This window comes from Dermochelys coriacea, chromosome 2 (genome assembly GCF_009764565.3).
Source record: "Dermochelys coriacea isolate rDerCor1 chromosome 2, rDerCor1.pri.v4, whole genome shotgun sequence".
Taxonomy (NCBI): domain Eukaryota; kingdom Metazoa; phylum Chordata; order Testudines; family Dermochelyidae; genus Dermochelys; species Dermochelys coriacea.
The window spans coordinates 106,047,240-106,070,637 of record NC_050069.1 but is presented as its reverse complement, the minus strand read 5'-3'; the positions used below and the strand labels follow the sequence as shown (position 1 = coordinate 106,070,637).

At 39.6% G+C, this 23,398-nt stretch overlaps 1 protein-coding gene across 10 annotated transcripts in view; it reads right to left on the bottom strand.

Moving 5' to 3' along the window:
• CTDP1 (CTD phosphatase subunit 1) overlaps positions 1–23,398 on the bottom strand; it is a 171,952-nt gene that overhangs the window by 92,275 nt on the left and 56,279 nt on the right. For 9 of the 10 annotated variants that reach the window (XR_006278964.1, XM_043508248.1, XM_043508246.1 and 6 more), the window contains one exon: positions 8,817–8,982. Coding sequence is in view for 9 of the 10 variants with exons in the window: in XM_043508248.1 (XP_043364183.1) it covers positions 8,817–8,982 (166 nt within the window). In the remaining variant the exon portion in view is untranslated. Of the gene's footprint in view, positions 1–6,285; positions 6,582–8,816; positions 8,983–23,398 lie in introns of those variants that run through there. The other variant, XM_043508249.1, reaches the window with a different exon arrangement.

Genomic DNA, 23,398 nt, shown 5'->3' with positions numbered 1-23,398 from the left:
GTAACTCCAGCTCGTGAGAGGCAGAAGCAGACTTGATGGGGGAGCGGCAGTGGTGAACTCGCTGCCGTCCTCATGGTCAGGTAAATCGACCTAAGATGCGCCAACTTCTCCTATGCTATTCGCGTAGCTGAAGTTGCGTATCTTAGGTCAACCCCCCCAAGTGTAGACTAGGACTAGGTTTTCATTTTTTTCTTCTACAGGTAAAATCACCACCTTTTACATTCCTAGAGACTTAAATGGTGATTTTACAATTGTTGCATCCCTTAATTTCTTTTTCTCATTATTACTCAAAATAAGCTGGGATCTTTCCTTTAGACATTGGTTGCAGTTGATATACTTAATTGTGTTCTACAACTTCAATTATCACAGTTCTCTCTAATAATCAAAAGGAGAAAAATAGGTGTGATAGCCAGTCTGACATTATACTTTAAAGAATGTTTTGCTGTTTGGTGGCTTGCAATCTTGTGTAGAACTACAAAAATAAAAAAGTCTTAGCCAGAAAATAATGATTAACACATCGTACTTATTCCCACAACAGTTTAGACAGTCTATTTTCATTACAAAACTGATGTAAATTTTCTGATGCAACTGCTAATCACATGAGCTCTGTGTATGCAATGGTATTTGGATGCGAAAGTCCTAGCACCATACGTTTAACATTTGTATATCATATACTTAAAGTGACAGCCAATTAAAACATTGAAACAAAGAAAAAAAACAAATGATATTTATAGTCTTGCATTACTAAAACTTTAGGTAATAAAAGCTGAATACTGCACATTGTGAGCTGGCTGGAATGGACACATTGGGGAGAGAAATGGGTCTCTGATCAATGTCCATACTATGCAGACAACAAGCTTTCCACACAGGAAGCTGACAGACAAGATGGGCTGCAGACCCCTAGATTTGGCTTAGCTCAGGGACCATGTAAGGGAAGGAGGCTGCAGAAGGGGACCTTTCAAGAAGAGAACTAAAAAAGGAAGAGAGCAGGAACATGGGAGGTACTGGAAGTGCTTGAGCAGAAAATGGGAAATACAACCAGTTCCGCCAAATGTCTAGACAAACCAATAATCTGAACAACATAAGTTGTTTTGGCAAAAACTTACTTTCATGATGGTTGTCATATTGCCTAGACAACCCATAATTGTCTTCAATGTAACCCATTGCATTTATTAACTTTGAGACTCTGCTACATGCATACTTTCATCCATTCTCATCCTGCCTCCTTGAAAAAAATTCAGACCATTTCACCCAGAATTAAGGCAATAACTTTTAAAACATGTCTCACACCTCCAGAAGGGCAATGGGTCAACTAAAAAGAGTTAAGAGCAACGAAAATTTGGTTCTCCTCTACACATTCTTGAAGCTAACCAAGTTAACAATTTATAGAAAGGAATCAGAAGTTAATTTCTATGCAATGTATAGTGTACTGTATTTTAAGAAGTCATGCATAATGAAATTTCTTGCAAGAAACATCTGAAGTCAGAAGTGCAAGAGCAGATTCTTAATAGCCATAGTTCTGGATAAGTAGGCTCCTACCAAATTCACAGCCATGAAAGATGCATCATGGACATTGAAATCTGGTCTTTTGTGTACTTTTACCATATAGTAAAATCCAATGCCATTATATGCCTACTTACAGGTTCCAGATGAGATTATTAGCTTGTTTCAATATAAAGAAAGGTCATGAACTTGACAGGATTTATTGATTGACACTTGACAGCAGCAAACACTCAGGGCTCAACTCACTGATCAGTAGATATGGGTATCTAGGGTTGTTTTGTAGCATAGTGATTTCAACTGATAACCTACCGGAAGACAAGTGAAATTATTTTAAAATGAGTGTCCAAAGTAAATCAAAAACCTCTACAATCATTACTGCAGCGGATCGTATGAAAGAATCTGAAAGCCAAATTCTACGTACCTATGGCGACAAACTGTTTTGTACAAGCTACAATGTTTTGCTAGATCGCACGCAGCAAGCAATGGTTCAATGCCACTTAGACTCAGAAAGCCATCAAAACAGAAAGGGTTGCAGATAGTGTACTGCTGGGAAACAAAATGAACCCTCCCTCTCCCCCCAAAAAACCCCCAAACACCCCAACTTATTCTCTTTTTAAAAGAATGACAGGGAGCTGTCATTTAGCTACAATGGAACTTGTGGATGCATTTGCAAGGGCTAATATAGTGCTGGAAAAACCTGATCACCCAAAGCTGTGCAAATTCATTCAGTGGAACATACGAAAAAGGAGTTGGTTACCAAGTGCAAATAATCTACGACAGAACTACCTTCCAAAGGCTTCTGTGAAGGTGCAAGTTTGGTAAAGTTGACAAACTGCTCAGCTACATTAAAAAGATCTTTAAACACTGCCCTAGCTGCATCTTTGATACAGGCAATACATTGTAAATGAGACTGAAATGGGGGAACAAAAAATTGCATTTCACCCAGACCCAGTAATTACTTGTGAATTTGGTAGAGCCATGTGTGTAAGTGAGCTCAAGGCAACTGTCATTTTACAGTAGAAACACATCCATCTCATCCAATTAATATTTTAAACAAACCAAAGGGCTAGCAGTCATGGATATAATAGCGGTCATTAAACTGTGAGGGAAATGCTGATCCTTAATTCACATCAGGTTAGTTACAGCTACATTTACTAATTTAGAACACAAAACGGCAAGTCTTCCGATTACTACTATCTATAATATGCATAGCAGGATGGAAGCAGTAGGGACAGCAATAAAATGGACCAATTAATTATAATAATTTTGTTTACTTTAACCTTTGTATAAGGGGTATGCACAAGTACTCGTTTGAAACAAAAACATGGAAAATGTTTTGCTCAGCTGAATCATTGTGTATACGTACATCCACTTTGATATAAAATGCACATTTTATGATGTATTCTTTTGCAGATTATGGGTTAAATTTTCATCTGGTGTAAATTAGTATATCTCCACTGAGTTTGGTAGGAGACAGAAGAGATGGAGGGTTGAATGTGACTAAGTTTGGATCCAATTCTCCCCTTTCCAGAGAGCCCTGTCTGAGAGGAAGAGATTTTTTTTTTTTTTTGCGCTGTGGGTAGCAGAGAAGACAATCCTAGAGATGATGGATGGAGCTGGGGAACTCAAGGGTGGAAGGTGGCAGCAGCAGCAAAAAGGGTTCTAGGTCCGGTAAATAAAGAAGTGAAATGCTTACCCAGCAGGTAGGCTGCATAGGACCAGTTATTCCAGACTATGGTAATTGCAAGGAGGACTCTGTTGGATGAGAACGCAGTTGAGCCAAGGAGAGGTTTGGCATCTCCTTTCTCCATGTGACCCCCCCCATCACTGGGCTTCCCTATAAATGTGATCAGCCAAATCTTCCTGGAAGCTCCTCTGAGGCTTGTTCTCTTCTGATCTACAGCGCTGAGAGGGGCTGTTGACAAGTGGTGCAAACATCTGCTTCATTATCTGCTGCTCCCATTTCAGTCTGGCATGGCTGTGACATCACCACACAAGCTAGGGAGTGGAAAGTAGGAACTTCTGCCCAGAATGGACTCCATATGGATAGCAAGAGAACTGAGGTATCGGAAGGTCATTTTCTGCAGCTGCTACTAGGAGACAAAAGAACAACTGGGAAGATTGCTTCCCTGAGGCTGAGCAGGGAAATGGGATGGAAAATCCTGGCTTTGATAGCTTGCCTTACTGTCAAATGAAAATTCATTGTACAAACTGGTCTCAATGAGAAATACTCTTTACAAGTAAGTGAAAGGGCTGTGAGAAGACATGGTGACAAAATGTGGGTCTTAAAAAAAAAAAGTGGTTTCAAGGGGTAAAAATCTGAACTAAGCTGTTTGTGCTGAAAGCCACCCTTCAGTTGCCTGATAAATATCCATGCAAACAGCCAAGTAAAAACCATTGCAGGCAAATGTGAAGCCAAGTTCTATTAGCAATGAAATTTTGTGTAACAAGCTTACAGGTTATCTATGGCATCACAAGACAAGAGGAGAGTAAGATAAATTTTACTTGATTAAATAAGGGTAACTATTTAATTGTATACTTGATACATTTCACAGAAATCTCTCCTAGTGCCATTAAATAGGAGGACACTCTTAGAAGTATAGTTTTCTTAATATCTAAGAGGCTTAGAAACACTGGTTTGAAAAGGATGTGATAAACTTGGTTTCTAAATGTACAAGGATACTGGTAATCTTGTCAAGTATTGGTAATTTTACTACTTCTTGCTTATTTAATGTAAAAAAAGATCTGTATGTGGCAGCTAAAACAGAAAAGATACTTATGATCCATATGAAAGAAAAGGCTGGGTTTTGGAGAAGGATTTCTGGGGGAGGGGGATAGGAGGTGGAGCTGTTCTTAATGTACTTGCTCTGAGGAATCGGAAGTGTAGGAGTCGAAAGGTCCTCGATAGATCATCTAGTCCAGACCCTTGCACTCAAGGCAGGACTAAGCAATATTAGACCATTCCTGAGGGGTGTTTGCCTAACCTTTTCTTAAAAACCTTCAGTGATGGAGATTCCACAACCTCACAAGGCAATTTGTTCTAGTGCTTAAATAACCTGACAGTACGTTTTTCATAATGTCCGACCTAAATCTCCCTGGCTGCAATTTAAGTCCACTGCTTCTTGTCCTTTCCTCAGACATTAACAACCTTTTATACACTTGAACACTTATGTTCTCTCTCAGTCTTCTCTTCTCCAGATAAAACAAATCCATTTTTTTCAATCTTGCCTCATCGGTCATGTCTTCTAAACCTTTAATTATTTTTGTTTTTCTCCTCTGGACGTTTCCAATTTGTGAACATCCTTCCTTCTTGTTGGGATGATACACTACAGCTATGTGCATTTGCTTTTCTACTGCAAACCAGGGGAGGAAAAAAGTTAGTTCCATAAATCTAGGTGCAATTGGTTGCAAGAGAAGCAGATTCCTCCAAGAACAGACTTTACTAATGGAAGTTCTTTATTAGTTACAATGAAAAAATGCTTGGAGGCTTAAATGCTTAAAGATAATCCTAATCCCAACACCACTTTTTTTTTTTTGCTCTAAAACAACAAATTTCCCATGCTGTTGAACACTGCACACTTATTTCAGAGTAGCAGCCGTGTTAGTCTGTATTCGCAAAAAGAAAAGGAGTACCGGTGGCACCTTAGAGACTAACAAATTTATCTGAGCATAAGCTTTCGTGAGCTACAGCTCACTTCATCGGATGCATGCACACTTAATTCACTTTGATACAGAGTGAATTTCTTTGCAAGTTACACGGAGATCATTAGTGGTTTAGAGGTAAAATTCCTACAGGTCATTTTTTAATCTTAAATTCACTTAGTAGTTAATTTTGGTTCATTTTTATTTTCCTTGTCCTTGCCTCCACTTCCTAGCTACACACCGGTGATCTCTGATGATTTCTGTAAGAGAGGCTGATAGAGCAGAAGAAAGAGCAAAGTTCTTTGCTGTTAGGCTGGACCATTAACAGGCAGTGTCTCTTCAAGAGCTGTGCTTTCAGTGTTCAAATTCCACCATGTCTCCTGCATGCCACATGTATCATCACATGCACACACATATACATGTAATACTTGCCAACTCTGATGTGTATGCATGTGAAACCTGGATCGTGTATAGATGCCATGCTATGAAGCTGAATCACTTTCACAAGGGCTGTCTGAAGAAACTGATGAGGATAAGATGGCAAGACAAGGTTCCAGATACTGAGGTTCTCATACAGTATTGATCTTAACTGATATGTTTCTATAATCTTTAAGTCTTACATTTTTCTGTACAAACATTCACCCTGTAGTTCAGTCAGAACATTCAGAAGAAATAAACGCACTTAAAAAGTACTGTTAAGAAATGGCAGTCTATCTAATGAAAAACAACAGAAAAGATTTTTCAAACACTGAAGGAGTTATAAATAATACTCAGTAATCAACTAAAAGAGATAAGTATCTAAATTTAATGTGTGCTGTAAGAGAACCAAGAAAAACTAATGGAAAACTGCAGAGTACACACTCTTGTTTGTAATGCACCTAGAACACTAGAATACATTTAGCTCTTTCAGAATAAAAAGAATAGAAGAAAACTTTGAAGTTTCTAATGTTTCATTAATATGGCACTTGTAAACTTTGTAATTTAAACATGATAGAGCTGATTACAGGCATTTCTGTCATTTCAGGGCATTCTGAAATCCTTCAGGTCATTGAAGGAATCTGGATCATTATCTGAAGTATTAGACCAATCTCCCTGTATTACGCTTTCAGTACAATCAGTACTTTTCCGTAATAAGTACCATGTTACCTCTACAGCTCTCCCCACAAAATTACTATTCCAAATTCAGCACAAAAACGTTAGAACAGGGGTTATGATGCTTTGTACTCCTGATGCTTTTTAATATCATATTTGGCTTAACCAGAAGATCAGCTATGAACAGCATAGGTGAGAAGGACCAAGTGACACAACCAGAAATAAATGGCTGCTTTGGATTGGATAGGTGACAACACTTCCTTACAATGACTCTTAGACTTTGCACAGAATCACATTTGTTCTTGAGAGCACTGCCTGTTCAAGTAATCTCATCATCAGGGCTCCTACATGGAAAATCCAAGCAATGAAAGATTAGCTGTGTCATCTGGGAGCCAGATGTCGGAAGAAAAGTTTAAGTTACCTGATGAAACATGAAACAAGAGACCCTCAAAAGTAGTCACATGCACAGGAACAGGAAAACAAGCAATGCAGTCCATATTCAGAAAAATAGCTACTCCTATCACAACACACTTATAAGCAGCTTGCTCTTGTCAGATGAGCATTATTCAGCCCTTACATTCATTGAACATGGAAAAATATGGAAATGTGAGGAATGAACACAGAAAGTTTGGAACAGTCACTTCAGAGATGGTCCAAGTAGTAAGGAGTCAAGAAAGGTTCTCTGAGAAATGACTTAGCAGAAAATTCTACCCTCAGCTATCACAAAGTAAGCTACTTCACTTTCAAGGCCCTTTTATAGCCTATCCCTACCCCACCTATCATGTGTCCTTCATGCCTACCTCTGCCAACAATGCCAGCCTCCATCACACACTTGTTAAATTTTCCAATATACTTGTTTGAAAACTGTTTTCTCTCATGCCATCCCTCATGCTTGGAAGGAGTTTCCTGTAAACATCTGCAAAACTGATACATTATTCTAATTCAAAAACCTCCTAAAAAAGCCAAAAACTTTTTTGCTGTGGTGCCTACCAAAAAGCTTAACAGCTAAGTTGGTGGTGTACTTAGCTGACCAATGATGACCAATAGTGTCTCATTGTTTCCTTGTATTTCCTCCCCCCCCCATCCCCAGTATGTCTGTCTGTATCCATCTGTCATCTCATCTTACACTTACATTGTAAGTTCTTTGGTGCAGGAACAGTCACTTTACTGTGTTTGTACAGCACGTAGGACAATGCAGTCTGGGTCTTTAACTAGGGACCACAGGTGCTATAAATAATATTATTTGATTTGGGAGAACCAGCAAACAAATGTGATGTAAACGGGAGTGTTCATTATACTTTTCAATCCAGCATGCAAAAGAAAAGGCAGACTCTTGACCAAGCTGTATGGAAAATATGATATCCATCTCTAAGATGGCATTCCAAAGACTCTAAGCAGAGATGGAGTTGCAAACAATACCAGTCCCAACTAATGTCAAAAAACTATTTAATATATACTGCCCTTCTATGTTTACTGTTTGATTTGTGATGCAAACAAGAGCTGGAAAATTAAGTTAAAGGAGATATTCTCAGTGCATTTAATGAATACACATCTTTTGTTCAGGGGTTGGCATCTTAACCTTTCACAATACCCTCAGATGGAAAATTCAGTTTGTAACAGTTCATTGTAATTATTTTGTAATTAAGAACATTATCTTACTGCCTTACATGAAGTGGCCTTATTTTTTTGCATTTGATCTATTTTACCATGTAATACTCATTGTTTTACACAGCATTTTTTTTTAAAAAAAAGTGTAAATTAAACCTAGAATGTATACTATAGAATCTAAATAGACATTAGAAATACCAGTAAACCTAGAATTTTACACAAATCAAAAACAAATCAAGATACTTCTAGTTTTTAAAAAGTCTTTAAAGTTGGCATTGATCTTGAGCCTATTTCCAAAGGATTACTCCCATATTCCACTGACTTTCATTGGTAGGTGAAACTAAGTTTCAAATTCTAGAAGTCACCTTCACCATAATTTAAGAATCAAACAATGCACATATCCAACTCTCCATGAAATAGCTGTTTCTCCTTTCTTAGGCAAATACTGCATGTATTACTGAATGCCAGTTACACAAGGTTGAAAAGGAAACTATGGTTCCTTCTGAAAGGTCACACACTAACAGATGGGTTTTTGTTTTTTTTTTAATAAGTGATCTTAAGGGTTTTTAGGTTCTCATTTTTATGAAATTCAATGTGACAATGTATAATATTTTACATAATTAACATGCATCAACTTAAGATCTCATACATTTTCTTTTGTGCCAAAATTATACTGATGTGAAATAACTACTTTACAGGCCTACATCCATGAAACTATTTATAGTGGCATAGTTTACATTTGTTTTACAGCACAGCTTTGTGTTGAACAAAATTGTATTTCTAGATCAATTAAAATATTTTTGTTTCAAGTTACTGTAAGCTGGCGATTCCCCATTAGTAGTTAAACGCACCTGGTAATATGCAAAGTCATTTCATGTATGTGCATAATTTAACAAAAGTTAAATACTATTATGCATAACTGATTAACTCAATTATGCTGTTAGAATCCTGACACAATTAGTTTAGCTCACCTCTTTATCCATACTCTCTAAATCCTCTTTACATAGTGTGTACAGTGGCATTGTCTCGGACATACTTGGCTGGCGTTTCCGTTTGGATGGACCAGGTTGTTCTTCATTCTCATTTGCTGGTAACTCCTCTTCATCAAACAGCTGCTGCTGATGTGGTTGAACAACTCTGAAAAATTTCACAGGTCCCACATGAGAAAAATCATTTTGAATGACAGCTTCCATAGAACTGAATCAGATTCAACATGAAGTGTACGGTTATGGAAGAGCTACAGCTTCACTGAAGTACTGCTATGCTCTCCTTTGAATAACTGGAACAATCTGATGCGTCTGGAATTGGAAAAATTGATCACTACACCGCCTCTTTCTCACTGTATTCTTCTCCCTTCCTCCCACAAAAATCTGCATATTCGAATGGTCTATACCAATTTAAAAGTTATAAATATAGAAAGCTCATCAGGACACTGGAATGCCTATCCACAGTGCAGCATGTCTTTTGCCAATACAATCTGAAGATGTATGGACCAGGTACTAGCATAATCAGCCAGATGCTAACACAATCTTCCAAATAGTTTTGTAGGTAGCGCTATGCTGGCAGAACTTTTGCTGGTAAAGCTTTCTAGTGAAGATAAGTCCTTCCTCCCCAGCATTCTGAGAAAATGTTCATTATATCAAGAACAACAGCTATACTACATCTGTAATATATCAAAGAAACCATGCACATGCTTTCATTAAAACATTAATATTGTAGACATGGATTGAAGGGGGGAAATCCAAAATTAGAAGTAGACTGCAGTTTTGTTCGGAGGGACAGGAGCTTTAAAAAAAAAAAACTACAAGAGGAAAAGAGGAGGGATATTGGCTGTTAAAGCCAAATGTTAAAAAGACACTTATTCTTGTCCTTGAATCCACAGACTAGCAACAGTTATCTTTTTTTGCTTGTGTGTCAAACAAAACAAGGTAATTATCACATGGATCTCAAGAGCTGGTAAATAATGTGATTTATTCTGTCTACAACACAGAAAGAGAGAGCAAGGTCTTATTACAACACTGGAGACTATTAAGGCCTTTGGATACACTTTCATCTACATCATGGGTAATACTGGGAGTTTGTGCTTTTCAAATCTTATTTTCCTTTACATTGGCCTGACTGAACAAGAAAACAATGCTGTTGTGAATTTAGTCAGTGTGAAATGTTTGGACAGCCTTGGAGGGCAGAATTTATTTATCCAAACACGTTGACAGTGCAGGAAGATGTCAATACAGGCTTCCTCATATCACCCTGGAGAAGACAGATATTGCATCTGTCTCCATGGCTATTCGTTCCTTGGCCTCTGTCTCCAACAAGTGCAAATTGCGATGGTTTGTGTATTACAGAAATTCATTGCTAGCAATACCAGATCACATTTTTAAATAGAGTATGTATTTAAACTAGCAAAAAGAAAACCAAATAAGTAACGTATTAGTGCTACACTCCTTATTGTGGGAATGGCTGTAATAGGGTACAATGAACCAAGATAAAGTCTCTCCTGAAATGGAGAACTGTTTGTTAACATGTGCAGATCTCAGTGCTAAAGCACATTGGCAAAGTCCTCCACTGCCTCTATGTACACCATCTTAGATCCACTGTATTTCAAAAACAGTTAATGTCCAAGAGTTGCATGAGTTTATTACTACCACCTGTTCTCCTTAATTATATATTGATTACAACATGGGAAACTGTACAAAAACATTTTACCTTAGAGCAAGGTGGAGCTGAAATACAATTCTAATCTGTGGTAACTGCTAGTTTTGCCCTGGCAAGCCATTTAATATATATTTATCATGAGTTAGTTTAGATGTTTTTGGTTATTATTGTGTTTTTTTTTTTTTTTTTTTTTTTTAAAAAGACTGACAAATTGGCCTGTTCCAGTATTTGATTTCTGTAGCTCCATTCTGTCTCCAGGGTATCCAACTATCCAAACTGGTAAGCTTGAAGGCCATATTTCAAGTTGTATTCTTTCCCCCAAAACTTATACTGACAGATTTTTAGAGCAATACAATGTTGTCAATGCACCAATGAATTATCCAGGACAATCCATTTACACAGAAAGCATCATCCAAAGTAAAATACTTATTACAGGGCAGAAGAAATATACCCATTCACCTGGCACTGAAATAAAAGCTGAATATCATGTCCCTGATACTTTTCTCACACTAGATTTATACTGCTGTAACTCCATTGTTTTCAACAGAGTTATTCCCAATTTTACATGGGCACAAGAGAAGAACTGGGCTAGCAGGTAACTAGGAAAGATGCTGGGGAACTCAGCTATAAGATCACACACACTGTTCTACCAGTACCGTTTTGATTCAACAACCTGAACTTCCAGCAGCCCAAATATTTCATTTCACTACCTCAAAGGAACTATATGTTGAGTCAATAGACATACAGCTGAAAATAAGGGTGGCTCTAGCTAGCACCAGTGGGAACTTTCAATCCAGCGTACTTCTATATTTGGGGACATAACATTTTTGTTCAATGGCTGACATAGCTGAGAGATGGAGCTAGGTTCCAACCCCATCCTTTTCCAATCATTTTCTCCTGCTGCCAGCTATGACTCCTACTGGTGCTAATATTTTAAGGCTGAAGAACATGGCAGGGGGAAAAAAAAAAAGAGGGTGGACAGATTTATATTCACTGGATAATTATATGAAATAAACTACATAAAACCCAGAGAAGAGGTTCTCAGATATATTTATTATAGCGTGCAACTAAGAATGCAGCGGTCAATTTTCAGAAGGCATAAATGGCAATCAGGCACCTACATACTATTTAAAGTCAGTCATGTATCTGACATTTGTGCCTTTGAATATCTTCCCCTTAACTTAATTTGTGTATATGTACAAATGAGTGCTATCAGTGAACACTACAGTTATACACAAGCCCCAATGCCTTCACCTTTAGAAGTCTGATAGTGTCTTGAAGAGCTTTCACCTTCTCTATCCCCCAACGATCACCCCACGTTTTTCAAAGTAAGCCTTTGCAAACACAATCACATACCTCTGCACTGCAAAACAAATATTTAACCTTGCAAGATATTACCTCCTTTGTAAAATATGGTCCTGAGGACAAGAGACTTGGATTCTAGTCCTGACTTGGACATTACCAATTTGTAACTTGTAACTGGACACATCATTCAGTCTGACCTCAGTTTCTTCATGTGTAAAAAAGGGATATTGCTATGTATCACCCAGGAGAGTCATAATGTTGCAAAGCTTAACATCTGTGAAATGGTTTAAGTTCTGACAGCAGCCACTGAGAAATTTTCAAAGCATAATATGGATTTATAAAGCTCAGCAAATCTGCAGATATCTACTTTATATCCACGTCTGTGGACTTCTTTGCGGATACAAATTTTGTATCTGTGCAGGGCTCTATAGATTTAACATCTCTAGAATTTAGCACAATTTATGATATGCCTGAATCATACCAATTGTATATTCCCTACAGAGAAGCAAGTCTCATTATGACTGCTCTTATGCTCAATCTGGCTGTTCTTAAGATGGTTACAAAGTGGAATCTTGGTCCCTCCTTCCTTGTCTTCTTTCTGAGCAGCTTTTGCACTCTAGATGAAGCAGACAGCTTCCAAGACAGGAGATGCTGTTACCCCATACTGTCAAAGTTTGAAAAAAAATCTCTATTGCATATAGTCTTGAGGTTTATCTATAAAACCAACAACTCTTACATTTCAAATTCTCAGTCAGCTCTCCAATTGCTGCAGGTGGTATTTGCATCCTTTGAGATCAAAGAAGTACTTTGATCTCAATCAGAGATCTTAAGAGGTTTGCAATAGCATTGATGGGGTCTAATTCTGTGACCTAGTCACCAGGACTTGCTAACTTTTCACTGATGTTAGTCTGTGCTTTGGAAATCACCCAGACTTTTTTGCATGGTATATTTATAGTCCAAAGTAGAATTTTGCTGATTTTTACTACCCCATTAGCTTAATCAGCATATATAAATTACATAAGAAAATTACAAAGGAATGTTTTAAAATAACAAATGTCAAAACATCCATTGATATGGATTGAGCACCTGTATAATTGCAAGGGGATTGCTGTTTTAATGATAAATTCCAATCGGAAAAAGCTTGAGGACATCCATCAAGACAGGAAAATAGAGTTGCAGGCACAAAGAGGAAACAGCAGGAGATTTTCACAGCTCTTAATTAAATTCTCTATTTTTTGGTTTAGTGTAATCTCACTAAGAAGGAACAGTGGAATCTGTTTCCTGTGAGTCAAATGTTTAGCTGTTCTGCAAACCGTTTTAAGCCACCATTGTGCTTCCGATCCTACAGCCTCTCTATTCCACACTGGGCCTGAGGTACAAGCTACACTGGCCTCAGCATGGCCCAATCTTGTGCCAGCTGCCTAAGATCCCAAGATTCATAACAGAAGTTTGGAATCATAAGTATGCCCTTGGAATGACCCTTAATGTCATCCACAGCAACAAGAATTCCTCACCAAAGATGAACACAACTTTGCAAGTCTGTCTTAAATCATTAGCCATTTCAAATTGTCACCACCAGTTAGGGCACCAATATCAATACACAGTTCTGGGAAGCTGTATAAATTTATGAAATTAATCATATGCTCTCAATAGCCAGAGCAACAAGACAAAACAACTGTGCTTGGTTAAGCTTTGATGCACAAGAAATGTATAAGCCCGACTGATACAACACATATGCATATGCTTGACTTCAATGAGAATACTCACATGAGCCTATTATGCACATGGACAAATGTCTGCAGGATCAAGGCCTACTTTTACTAACTTTAAGTGAAACATCTACACTACTTTCTGAAGAAAGCCATCTAGATGTCAAGCTGTATTCTTTGAAGGGAGAACCTATATAGAATACAAAATTTGAAAGCCAGACGGACTTCAACTAATTTGACTCTTTAAAAAGGGAAAAGTAATTTAATAGTAAAAACCACCATTACCACCACCACCTCACATGAATACTCAGGTGAAAGACACCTTAGTCTTTCAAAGCTATAAAAATAATTCTGCCCTAATTTCAAACTAGAAGATGTCACTGATTCCTTGTTGAGATGTGATTAATATGGCACTGCAGTCTCCTGCCAACTGAATGCTATTTAACAATGTAAAATACGGGAGATATGACAATATAGTAGAAATGCTATCCTTTTCCTCTTACATTCTCAAATTCAGTATTCATTCACATAAGCTGGGATTTTCAAAGGGGCCTAAAAGAGTTTGGTTACTTCATCTGGGACTATTCACTGTAGTATTTCTCCCTTTGTCAAATAAATTTCTCACATACAATCTGAAAAATTCCATCTTGGTAAGAAACTGCACTGGAGAATATTATTTACAGTTAGAAAAATGCAGTAGTCCACTTGTATCCTCAATACAACTGTTGGAAGGCAAATCTTCAAAATATGCATTTTTTCAATATACATGACTACTCATTTTTCATTAAATAAATACCCTAGCCTACAGAAAGATTCTGATGGTATTCATATCTTTAGTCAACTCTCTTTCAGAAGGGGAACGACAAAACAAAACTACAGGTGTACAAGTTAGTTTGGAAGTTTAAGCATGTGAGTTGGCAGGAAGTTACACTATCTAATTATATGTAGCAGATAGGCAAGCAGGATAATTTTATCTTAGTGCCAATAAAATAAATTTAGTGGTCTCTCTTTGGCTGAAGAGGTAGAGGGCCCTTCCATATCAGCATTATAGTGTCACAATACAGTTTGCTTTCATCTACTTCCCAAACTTAAGCATTTATCAGCCTGAAAGTCAGTCACTTTCATATAGTCTGAGAAGAAGATATGCAGAAATAATACAGCTGACTATCAAAATTTGTCTGCAGACAAGGGATGCAAAGAAGCGGTCTGAGTTCCTTACTGTTCATACAGAGTGTGGAATAGAGGAACACATGTTCTAATTCATTTTCATGTATATTCACACTAATATCAGCACATCCTGAACTTACAGAAAAAAAAAATTAACATAGCCGCTAGTGACTGCTTGACAATGTCAACATTTCTCCAATATTTTCCATCTTAATTGAGCACTATTACTACATAAAGAATAACAGGTTTTACATCACTGCCGTCACACCAAACAATAGTACAAAACACAAAAGAGACTTCTTAGAGGCTTGTAGTGAAGACAGTATTTATTTTATTAAACACTTTTCAATCTTTACGGTTTCCACTGATTATGTTGAATAAAAGATTAAATGCTAATTCCAGCATCTCAGTTGTATGAGCAGAATTCAAATCAACACAAATTTCAGGAATATATTTTCAGAACTGGGAGCACAAAATTCTGTACACATGCATGCGCATGTACCTGCGCACTGAAGTGCCCTATTACACGTATTAATGTCCAGGATGCGTGAACACACTTCTGAAGACATATCTTACACTCTTCTACACTGGTACAGGTATCAGTGTAAGAACTAAAATTATGCTACGGAAAGGATTAAAAAAACATCAAATACCATTCTTAAACTACATTGGTCATTAAGAACAGTGGCAAGAGATATAACGTTGGCAAAGCAGCATTAAAAACAATTCTAACTAGTCACTTGAACAATAATGAACACTAATTCTGACAGCTGGACACTAACAATTGCATATATTTTGTTAATTTAGATCTTGATCTTAAAAACCATGTATGTGCACTTTATACAGTTGAATGGTTCCATTAACATCAGTGGGAGTATTTACCTCTACTAAATTAAGCATCTGCATACAGGATATTTGTGGGATTGCCTTATGGTAGAAGTGCTTATTTATGACCTTCCAAGTGTCTCATTTTATTCATATGAATTGAAAGACACAGATGCTTAGTAAAGTTGGGTTTTGACTTCTCCTCTCTACTCAGTTCCATTGTAGACTATACAAAGAAAAGGAGTACTTGTGGCACCTTAGAGACTTAGAGCTCAGCTCAGTTGTAGCTCACAAAAGCTTATGCTCAAATAAATTTGTTAGTTTCTAAGGTGCCACAAGTACTCCTTTTCTTTTTGCGAATACAGACTAATACAGCTGCTACTCTGAAACCTGTCATTGTAGACTATATTAAACACACTAATGTAAATATGACATGAAAACTACCATGGATTTAGTATTTTAAATGACTACTGTCAAATCATTAAAAGCAAAAAATGCACTTTGAGCACGTAAATTAAGACTAGAAATTCTACAGATGAACATGCATTTTTAAATGAATTCCACAATATTTACTTCAGCCATAAATGCTCGCACCTCAATAAGCTAAAAAATATTTGGTGTCTCTTGGTATCACTTAAAAACCACAGTGCTGCTTTTACCTTTCACATGTAAATTATACCCATTTTCTAACAAGTCTGTCCTTATCTTTTACTGTATTATTAGTGTTCACTGGAGTTTAAAGTAAAAATAAGATGACACGTTAAGTCCAGCATGCCATCTGCAATGGTTTTCAGACAACATTCATTACTTCATCTCACGAATTGTTATAATTCCACTCTTAACATTTACCATTTTTTTTTTTTTTAAAAACCCTCTATATTAAGATGCCAATTGTCAAGACACTTGCATATAAATAAAAGAATCCTTACTATTCCCTGCTAAAAAGAGTGGCCACTTAACTGCTGTCACCAACCCTAACAATTTAAAAAAAAAAAAAAAAAAAGTGTCCCTCTAAACTACCATTATAGTCAGGGAAATCATTGGTAACCGTTTTTTCTTCTTTGAGTGCTTGCTCATGTCGATTCCATTCTAGGTGAGTCACAAGCAGTATCCATGGAGGTGGGCTCAGAGTTCACAGTCGTGCGGCTTGCAACACTGCTCTACCGAATTCAGCATCATCTTGGGTCTGCTGGGTAAGCGCATAATGAGACGAGAATGTGTGGATAGATGACCAGGTAGCAGCCCTGCAGATGTCCGGAATTAGCACTTGGACCAGGAAAGCTGCCAATGAGTCCTGCGCCCTAGTCAAATGGGCGGTTACAACCACCAGTGGAGACAACCACCAGTGGAGACACTTTCGCCAAAACCATAACAGAAACGGATGCAGGCGGTGATCCAAGAGGACATCCACCGGACAACCTTTCATCCTGTCTGCCACCATGACAAGATTTGTGTTGACTTACAGAATGGCTTGATTCTTTTGATGTAGAATGTCAGAGCCCTTCTGACGTCCAGAGTGTGCAATTTGCACTCTTCCTCCAATTTATGAGATTTTTGAAAAGAAGACAGGCAAATATATGCCCTGACTCCTATGAAAATTGTTGTAAGTACCTTGGGCAGGAAAACCAGGTGCGGACTCAGCTGAACCTTGTCCTTGTAGAAAACTGTATAGGGCAACTCTGAGGTAACTGCCATAAGGTCAGAGACCTGGTGGGCAGATGTGATCATCACCAGAAAAGAAACTTTCCAAGAGAGGAGGAGAAGACAGCAGGAAGCCAGAGGCTTGAAGGGGAAGTGGGGGGGAGGGGGGACACCCATGAGCCACGACAGCATGAGATTCAGGTCCCAAGGAGGGACATGGTACCGGACGTGAGGATAAGAAACCAGACCATCATGTCATGAGCAAAGACTGACCTGCCTAAGATTGGTGCTGCCTTGGCGAGATGCTGAAGTCCCGCTCCGACCATGAAGAGTCCCCTTCCAGTGACCAAGGAGGAGCTGTGGACGCCCGAGTATGGTGGCTGGCCGGCCCTCGGAGCAGGGGAGTGGTGCCCTGGGTGGGGAGACTGGCCCCTGCCAGCGGACCGGTACCGGGAATGCAGGGACCGGTGCTGTGAAGAGGACAGGTCTCATGACATTGGGGAGCGAGACCTGTGCTGCAGTGTCATCTGGCAGGAGGGCAAACAGTGCCAGGCATACGGGGACCAATGTCCCATTGTGGGTGATTTGCATCTTGCCCGTGATGCCAGCAAGCTAAGCCGTCTAACTGGGGACCTAGGGTGCGAAGTCAGGGACCTCGGCTGTGGAAACAGGGACCTCAGCCTCTGCTCTGGGGACCGGTGGTGCACTACTGCCCTCTGAGGTGGTCCCATGCTCGGTTTACCCTATCTGCGTGGTGGAAGGGCTTTTGCAGCTTCCATCAGCGTAAGCAGCACTAGTGGGGCACTCTGATCTTTAGCCCCCTCAGCCGTGGGAGGCAGTATCGGGTACCTGGATCCCCTACTGCTCCTAGGAGTCAGATCCTTGCACAATGAGCAAGGCTTAAAGCCCAGAGACCAGCGTATGCCCTGTCTTGGGGCAAAGTCCCAAGAGGGACTCTAACTTACTAATCACTACACTTAACACCTAATGACTAACTAATTACAGTGAATAACTATATACAAAAGAAGGTGGAATAGCACTAGAAAAACACTACTGACCACTTGCAAAGCAAGGGGAAGACGCTCTGACAAACCAAAATGGGCGGCAAGAAGGAACTGAGGGGGTGCAGGGCCGGTGGTGCCTAATATACTAATATATGAGCGCGGCACTCCGGAGGGTGTCGTGACTGGCCCTATGGATACTGGTAAGGCAAAAAATATGCACTGGCTGTGCACGTGGGCATGCCCTCACCTAGAATTGAATTAACATGAAGAAGCACTCAAAGAAAAACACTGCAGCTGTTTATGTTCAAAATGTTTAAAAGATAGTTACCTCAAATAAAAGCCATAAATATTTGTTGAAGAGTAGTTATTTAAAGTCTTTTATAGAGATAGCAACACTCAAACTGAAACAACACTTCTATGTTGATGGCTTTACTAATTTGTGATTGAATTAAGTAGACTTGCTTACAAGTGTTCTCATTTTAGAGATTGTGCTTCACAACCCAGCCCACATAGACTCTTCTAGGACACACAACTGTATAGTTATCTTAAAAAAAAAAAAAAAACACAAAAAAACAAAACCCCACACATCATGTAGATTGCAAAGTCAAGCACAGTGCCAATGCAACTTTATTTCTGCCCTCATATGCATTCTGATACAAGCTTCTGTTAAATGATCACATACTTTCCCCCCACAGGTCTCTTGCTTCACTCATATGCACAGTGCTCACCCATTCTGTGTTTTGGTTTATCCCCATAGTTCAATGTGTTGCTCCATGCTTTATTTTCTTCCACACAATTTAAAACACTGCTCTGAGTACTGATTCTTTTTCTTATGTTCTTTTCCAGAGCTCTCATTACTGAATTTATCTCCACATCTCCCTTGCAGGACAAGAGCATTATTATTCCCATTTTCCCGATAAAGAAACGAAGAATTTCTGGAGGCCACACAGTGATTCAATGCCAGAGTCAGGATTAGAACTCCGTACTTTGTGATTTCCAACCCTTTACTCACTTCTCCAAACCCACCCCAGTGCCCAGGGTGGGATGAGCTGCTGGATCCAAAGAGTGATGAGAGAGGAGCATCTATAGAACTGGTACAGAATTATGAAAAACAGAGATGGAAGAAACCAAGTATGTTATGGCAGAGTTTCCCTAAATGTATGATGCAGTCCCTGGGAGATTTCATAGTAGCAGCTGTGTTAGTCTGTAGTTGCAAAAAGAAAAGGAGTACTTGTGGCACCTTAGAGACTAACAAATTTATTTGAGCATAAGCTTTCGTGAGCTACAGCTCACTTCATTGGATGCATTCAGTGGAAAATACAGTGGGGAGATTTATATACACAAACAGAGAACTTGAAACAATGGGTGTTATCATACACACTGTAAGGAGAGTGATCACTTAAGATGAGCTATTACCAGCGGGGGGGGGGGGGGACCTTTTGTAGTGATAATCAAGGTGGGCCATTTCCAGCAATTGACAAGAACATCTGAGGAACAGTGGGAGGTGGGGGTGGGAAAATAACATGGGGAAATAGTTTTACTTTGTGTAATGACATCCACTCACAGTCTCCATTCAAGCCTAAGTTAATTGTATCCAGTTTGCAAATTAATTTCAATTCAGCAGTCTCTCGTTGGAGTCTGTTTTTGAAGCTTTTTTGTTGAATAACCACTCTTAGGTCTGTAATCAAGTGACTAGAGAGATTGAAGTGCTCTCCGACTGGTTTTTGAATGTTATAATTCTTAACGTCTGATGTGTGTCCATTTATTCTTTTATGTAGAGACTGTCCAATTTGACCAATGTACATGGCAGAGGGGCATTGCTGGCACATGATGGCATATATCACATTGGTAGATGCGCAGGCGAACAAGCCTCTGATAAATGCGTCCGATGAAGTGAGCTGTAGCTCATGAAAGCTTATGCTCTAATAAATTTGTTAGTCTCTAAGGTGCCACAAGTACTCCTTTTCTTTTTGTGAAGCCTCTGATAGTGTGGTTGATGTGATTAGGTCCTATGATGGTGTCCCCTGAATAGATATGTGGACAGAGTTGGCAATGGGCTTTGTTGCAAGGATAGGTTCCTGGGCAGTGGTTCTGTTGTGTGGTGTGTGGTTGCTGGTGAGCATTTGCTTCAGGTTGGAGGGCTGTCTGTAAGGAAGGACTGGCCTGTCTCCCAAGATCTGTGAGAGTGATGGGTCGTCCTTCAGGATAGGTTGTAGATCCTTGATGATGCGTTGGAGAGTTGGGGGTTGAAGGTGATGGCTAGTGGCGTTCTGTTATTTTCTTTGTTGGGCCTGTCCTGTAGTAGGTGACTTCTGGGTACCCTTCTTGCTCTGTCAATCTGTTTCTTCATTTCAGCAGGTGGGTATTGTACTTGTAAGAATGCTTGATAGAGATCTTGTAGGTGTTTGTCTCTGTCTGAGGGGTTGGAGCAAATGCGGTTGTATCGTAGAGCTTGACTGTAGACAATGGATCGTGTGGTGTGATCTGGGTGAAAGCTGGAGGCATGTAGGTAGGAATAGCGGTCAGTAGGTTTCTGGTATAGGGTGGTGTTTATGTGACCATCGCTTATTAGCACAGTAGTGTCCAGGAAGTGGATCTCTTGTGTGGACTGGTCCAGGCTGAGGTTGATGGTGGGATGGAAATTGTTGAAATCATGGTGGAATTCCTCAAGGGCTTCTTTTCCATGGGTCCAGATGATGAAGATGTCATCTATGTAACGCAAGTAGAGTAAGGGCAATAGGGGAGGAGAGAGTTGAGGAAGCGTTGTTCTAAGTCAGCCATAAAAATGTTGGCATACTGTGGGGCCATGCGAGTACCCATCGCAGTGCCGCTGATTTGAAGATATACATTGTCCCCAAATGCGAAATAGTTATGGGTGAGGACAAAGTCACAAAGTTCAGCCACCAGGTTAGCCGTGACATTATTGGGGATACTGTTCCTGACGGCTTGTAGTCCATCTGTGTGTGGAATGTTGGTGTAGAGGGCTTCTACATCCATAGTGGCCAGGATGGAGTTTTCAGGAAGATCACCGATGGACTGTAGTTTCCTCAGGAAGTCAGTGGTGTCTCAAAGATAGCTGGGAGTGCTGGTAGCGTAGGGCTTGAAGAGCGAGTCTACATAGCCAGACAATCTTGCTGTCAGGGTGCCAATGCCTGAGATGATGGGGCGTCCAGGATTTCCAGGTTTATGGATCTTGGGTAGCAGACAGAATACCCCAGGTCGAGGTTCCAGGGGTGTGTCTGTACGGATTTGTTCTTGTGCTTTTTCAGGGAGTTTCTTGAGCAAACGCTGTAGTTTCTTTTGGTAACTCTCAGTGGGATCAGAGGGTAATGGCTTGTAGAAAGTGGTGTTGGAGAGCTGCCTAGCAGCCTCTTGTTCATATTCAGACGTATTCATGACGACAGCACCTCCTTTGTCAGCCTTTTTGATTATGATGTCAGAGTTGTTTCTGAGGCTGTGGATGGCATTGTGTTCTGCACGGCTGAGGTTATGGGGCAAGTGATGCTGCTTTTCCACAATTTCAGCTCGTGCACGTCAGCGGAAGCACTCTATGTAGAAGTCCGATCTGTTGTTTCGACCTTCAGGAGGAGTCCACCCAGAATCCTTCTTTTTGTAGTGTTGGTAGGAAGGTCTCTGTGGGTTAATATGTTGGTCAGCGGTGAGTTGGAAATATTCCTTGAGTCGGAGACGTCGAAAATAAGATTCTAGGTCACCACAGAACTGTATCATGTTCGTGGGGGTGGAGGGGCAAAAGGAGAGGCTCCGAGATAGGACAGATTCTTCTGCTGGGCTAAAAGTATAGTTGGATAGATTAACAATATTGCTGGGTGGGTTAAGGGAACCACTGTTGTGGCCCCTTGTGGCATGTAGTAATTTAGATAGCTTAGTGTCCTTTCTCTTTTGTAGAGAAGCAAAGCGTGTGTTGTAAATGGCTTGTCTAGTTTTTGTAAAGTCCAGCCACGAGGAAGTTTGTGTGGAGGTTGTGTGAAGGTTAGTTTTTTTTATGAGAGTATCCAGTTTTGAGAGCTCATTCTTAATCTCTCCCTGTTTGCTATAGAGGATGTTGATCAGATGGTTACGCAGTTTCTTTGAGAGTCTGTGCCGCAAGCTGTCAGCATAGTCTGTGTGGTATGTAGATTGTAATGGATTTTTTACCTTCAGTCCTTTTGGTATGATGTCCATCTGTTTGCATTTGGAAAGGAAGATGATGTCTGTCTGTATCTGTACGACACAAAATCAGACGTCAAGAATTATAACATTCAAAAACCAGAGAACACTTCATTCTCTCTGGTCACTTGATTACAGACCTAAGCGTGGCTATTCTTCAACAAAAAAACTTCAAAAACAGACTCCAACGAGAGACTGCTGAATTGGAATTAATTTGCAAACTGGATACAATTAACTTAGGCTTGAATAGAGACTGGGAGTGGATGGGTCATTACACAAAGTACAACTATTTCCCCATGTTATTTCCCCGCACTGTTCCTCAGACGTTCTTGTCAATTGCTGGAAATGGCCCACCTTGATTATCACTACAAAAGGTCCTCCCCCCCCCACCCCGCTGGTAAAAGCTCATCTTAAGTGATCACTCTCCTTACAGTGTGTATAACACCCATTGTTTCATGTTCTCTGTGTATATAAATCTCCCCACTGTATTTTCCACTGAATGCATCCAATGAAGTGAGCTGTAGCTCACGAAAGCTTATGCTCAAATAAATTTGTTAGTCTCTAAGGTGCCACAAATACTCCAGTCCCTGGGAGAGTATGGGCAGAACTCTCAATTGCTTCAGTCAACATTATTAACTGGAGATTTTTTTTTTCCTCCTTTTTTATGGTTGAAGACAAAACCTTCAAAGCAAGTAACAGACGCAGTCTGCAGATATCTCAGAGCAATTGTTCAGGTATCTCAGAGCAATGCAGATGACAATGAAACTTTGTAAGTTAACAAATTTCACTGCTCACCAAGGTGGTCATGGAAGAGGAGCAGCATTATATTATGAAGATTTGCATAAGCCTCTAAATCCAGAATGAGGCTTTGCATTGCCTGAAACCTTGCCTGTGGTAGTACAATCCTGGACTCAACAACTCCTATGAATTCTATTTTCTCTACTGGACTCAGGCTTGTCTTGTCTGTGTTGATCAGCAAGCCAAGTGCATCAAAGGTGGATCAGATTATGTTCATGCTGGATATCACCTTCAACCTGGATTGACCTCTTATCCAGTTGTCCAGGTAAATGAATACATGAA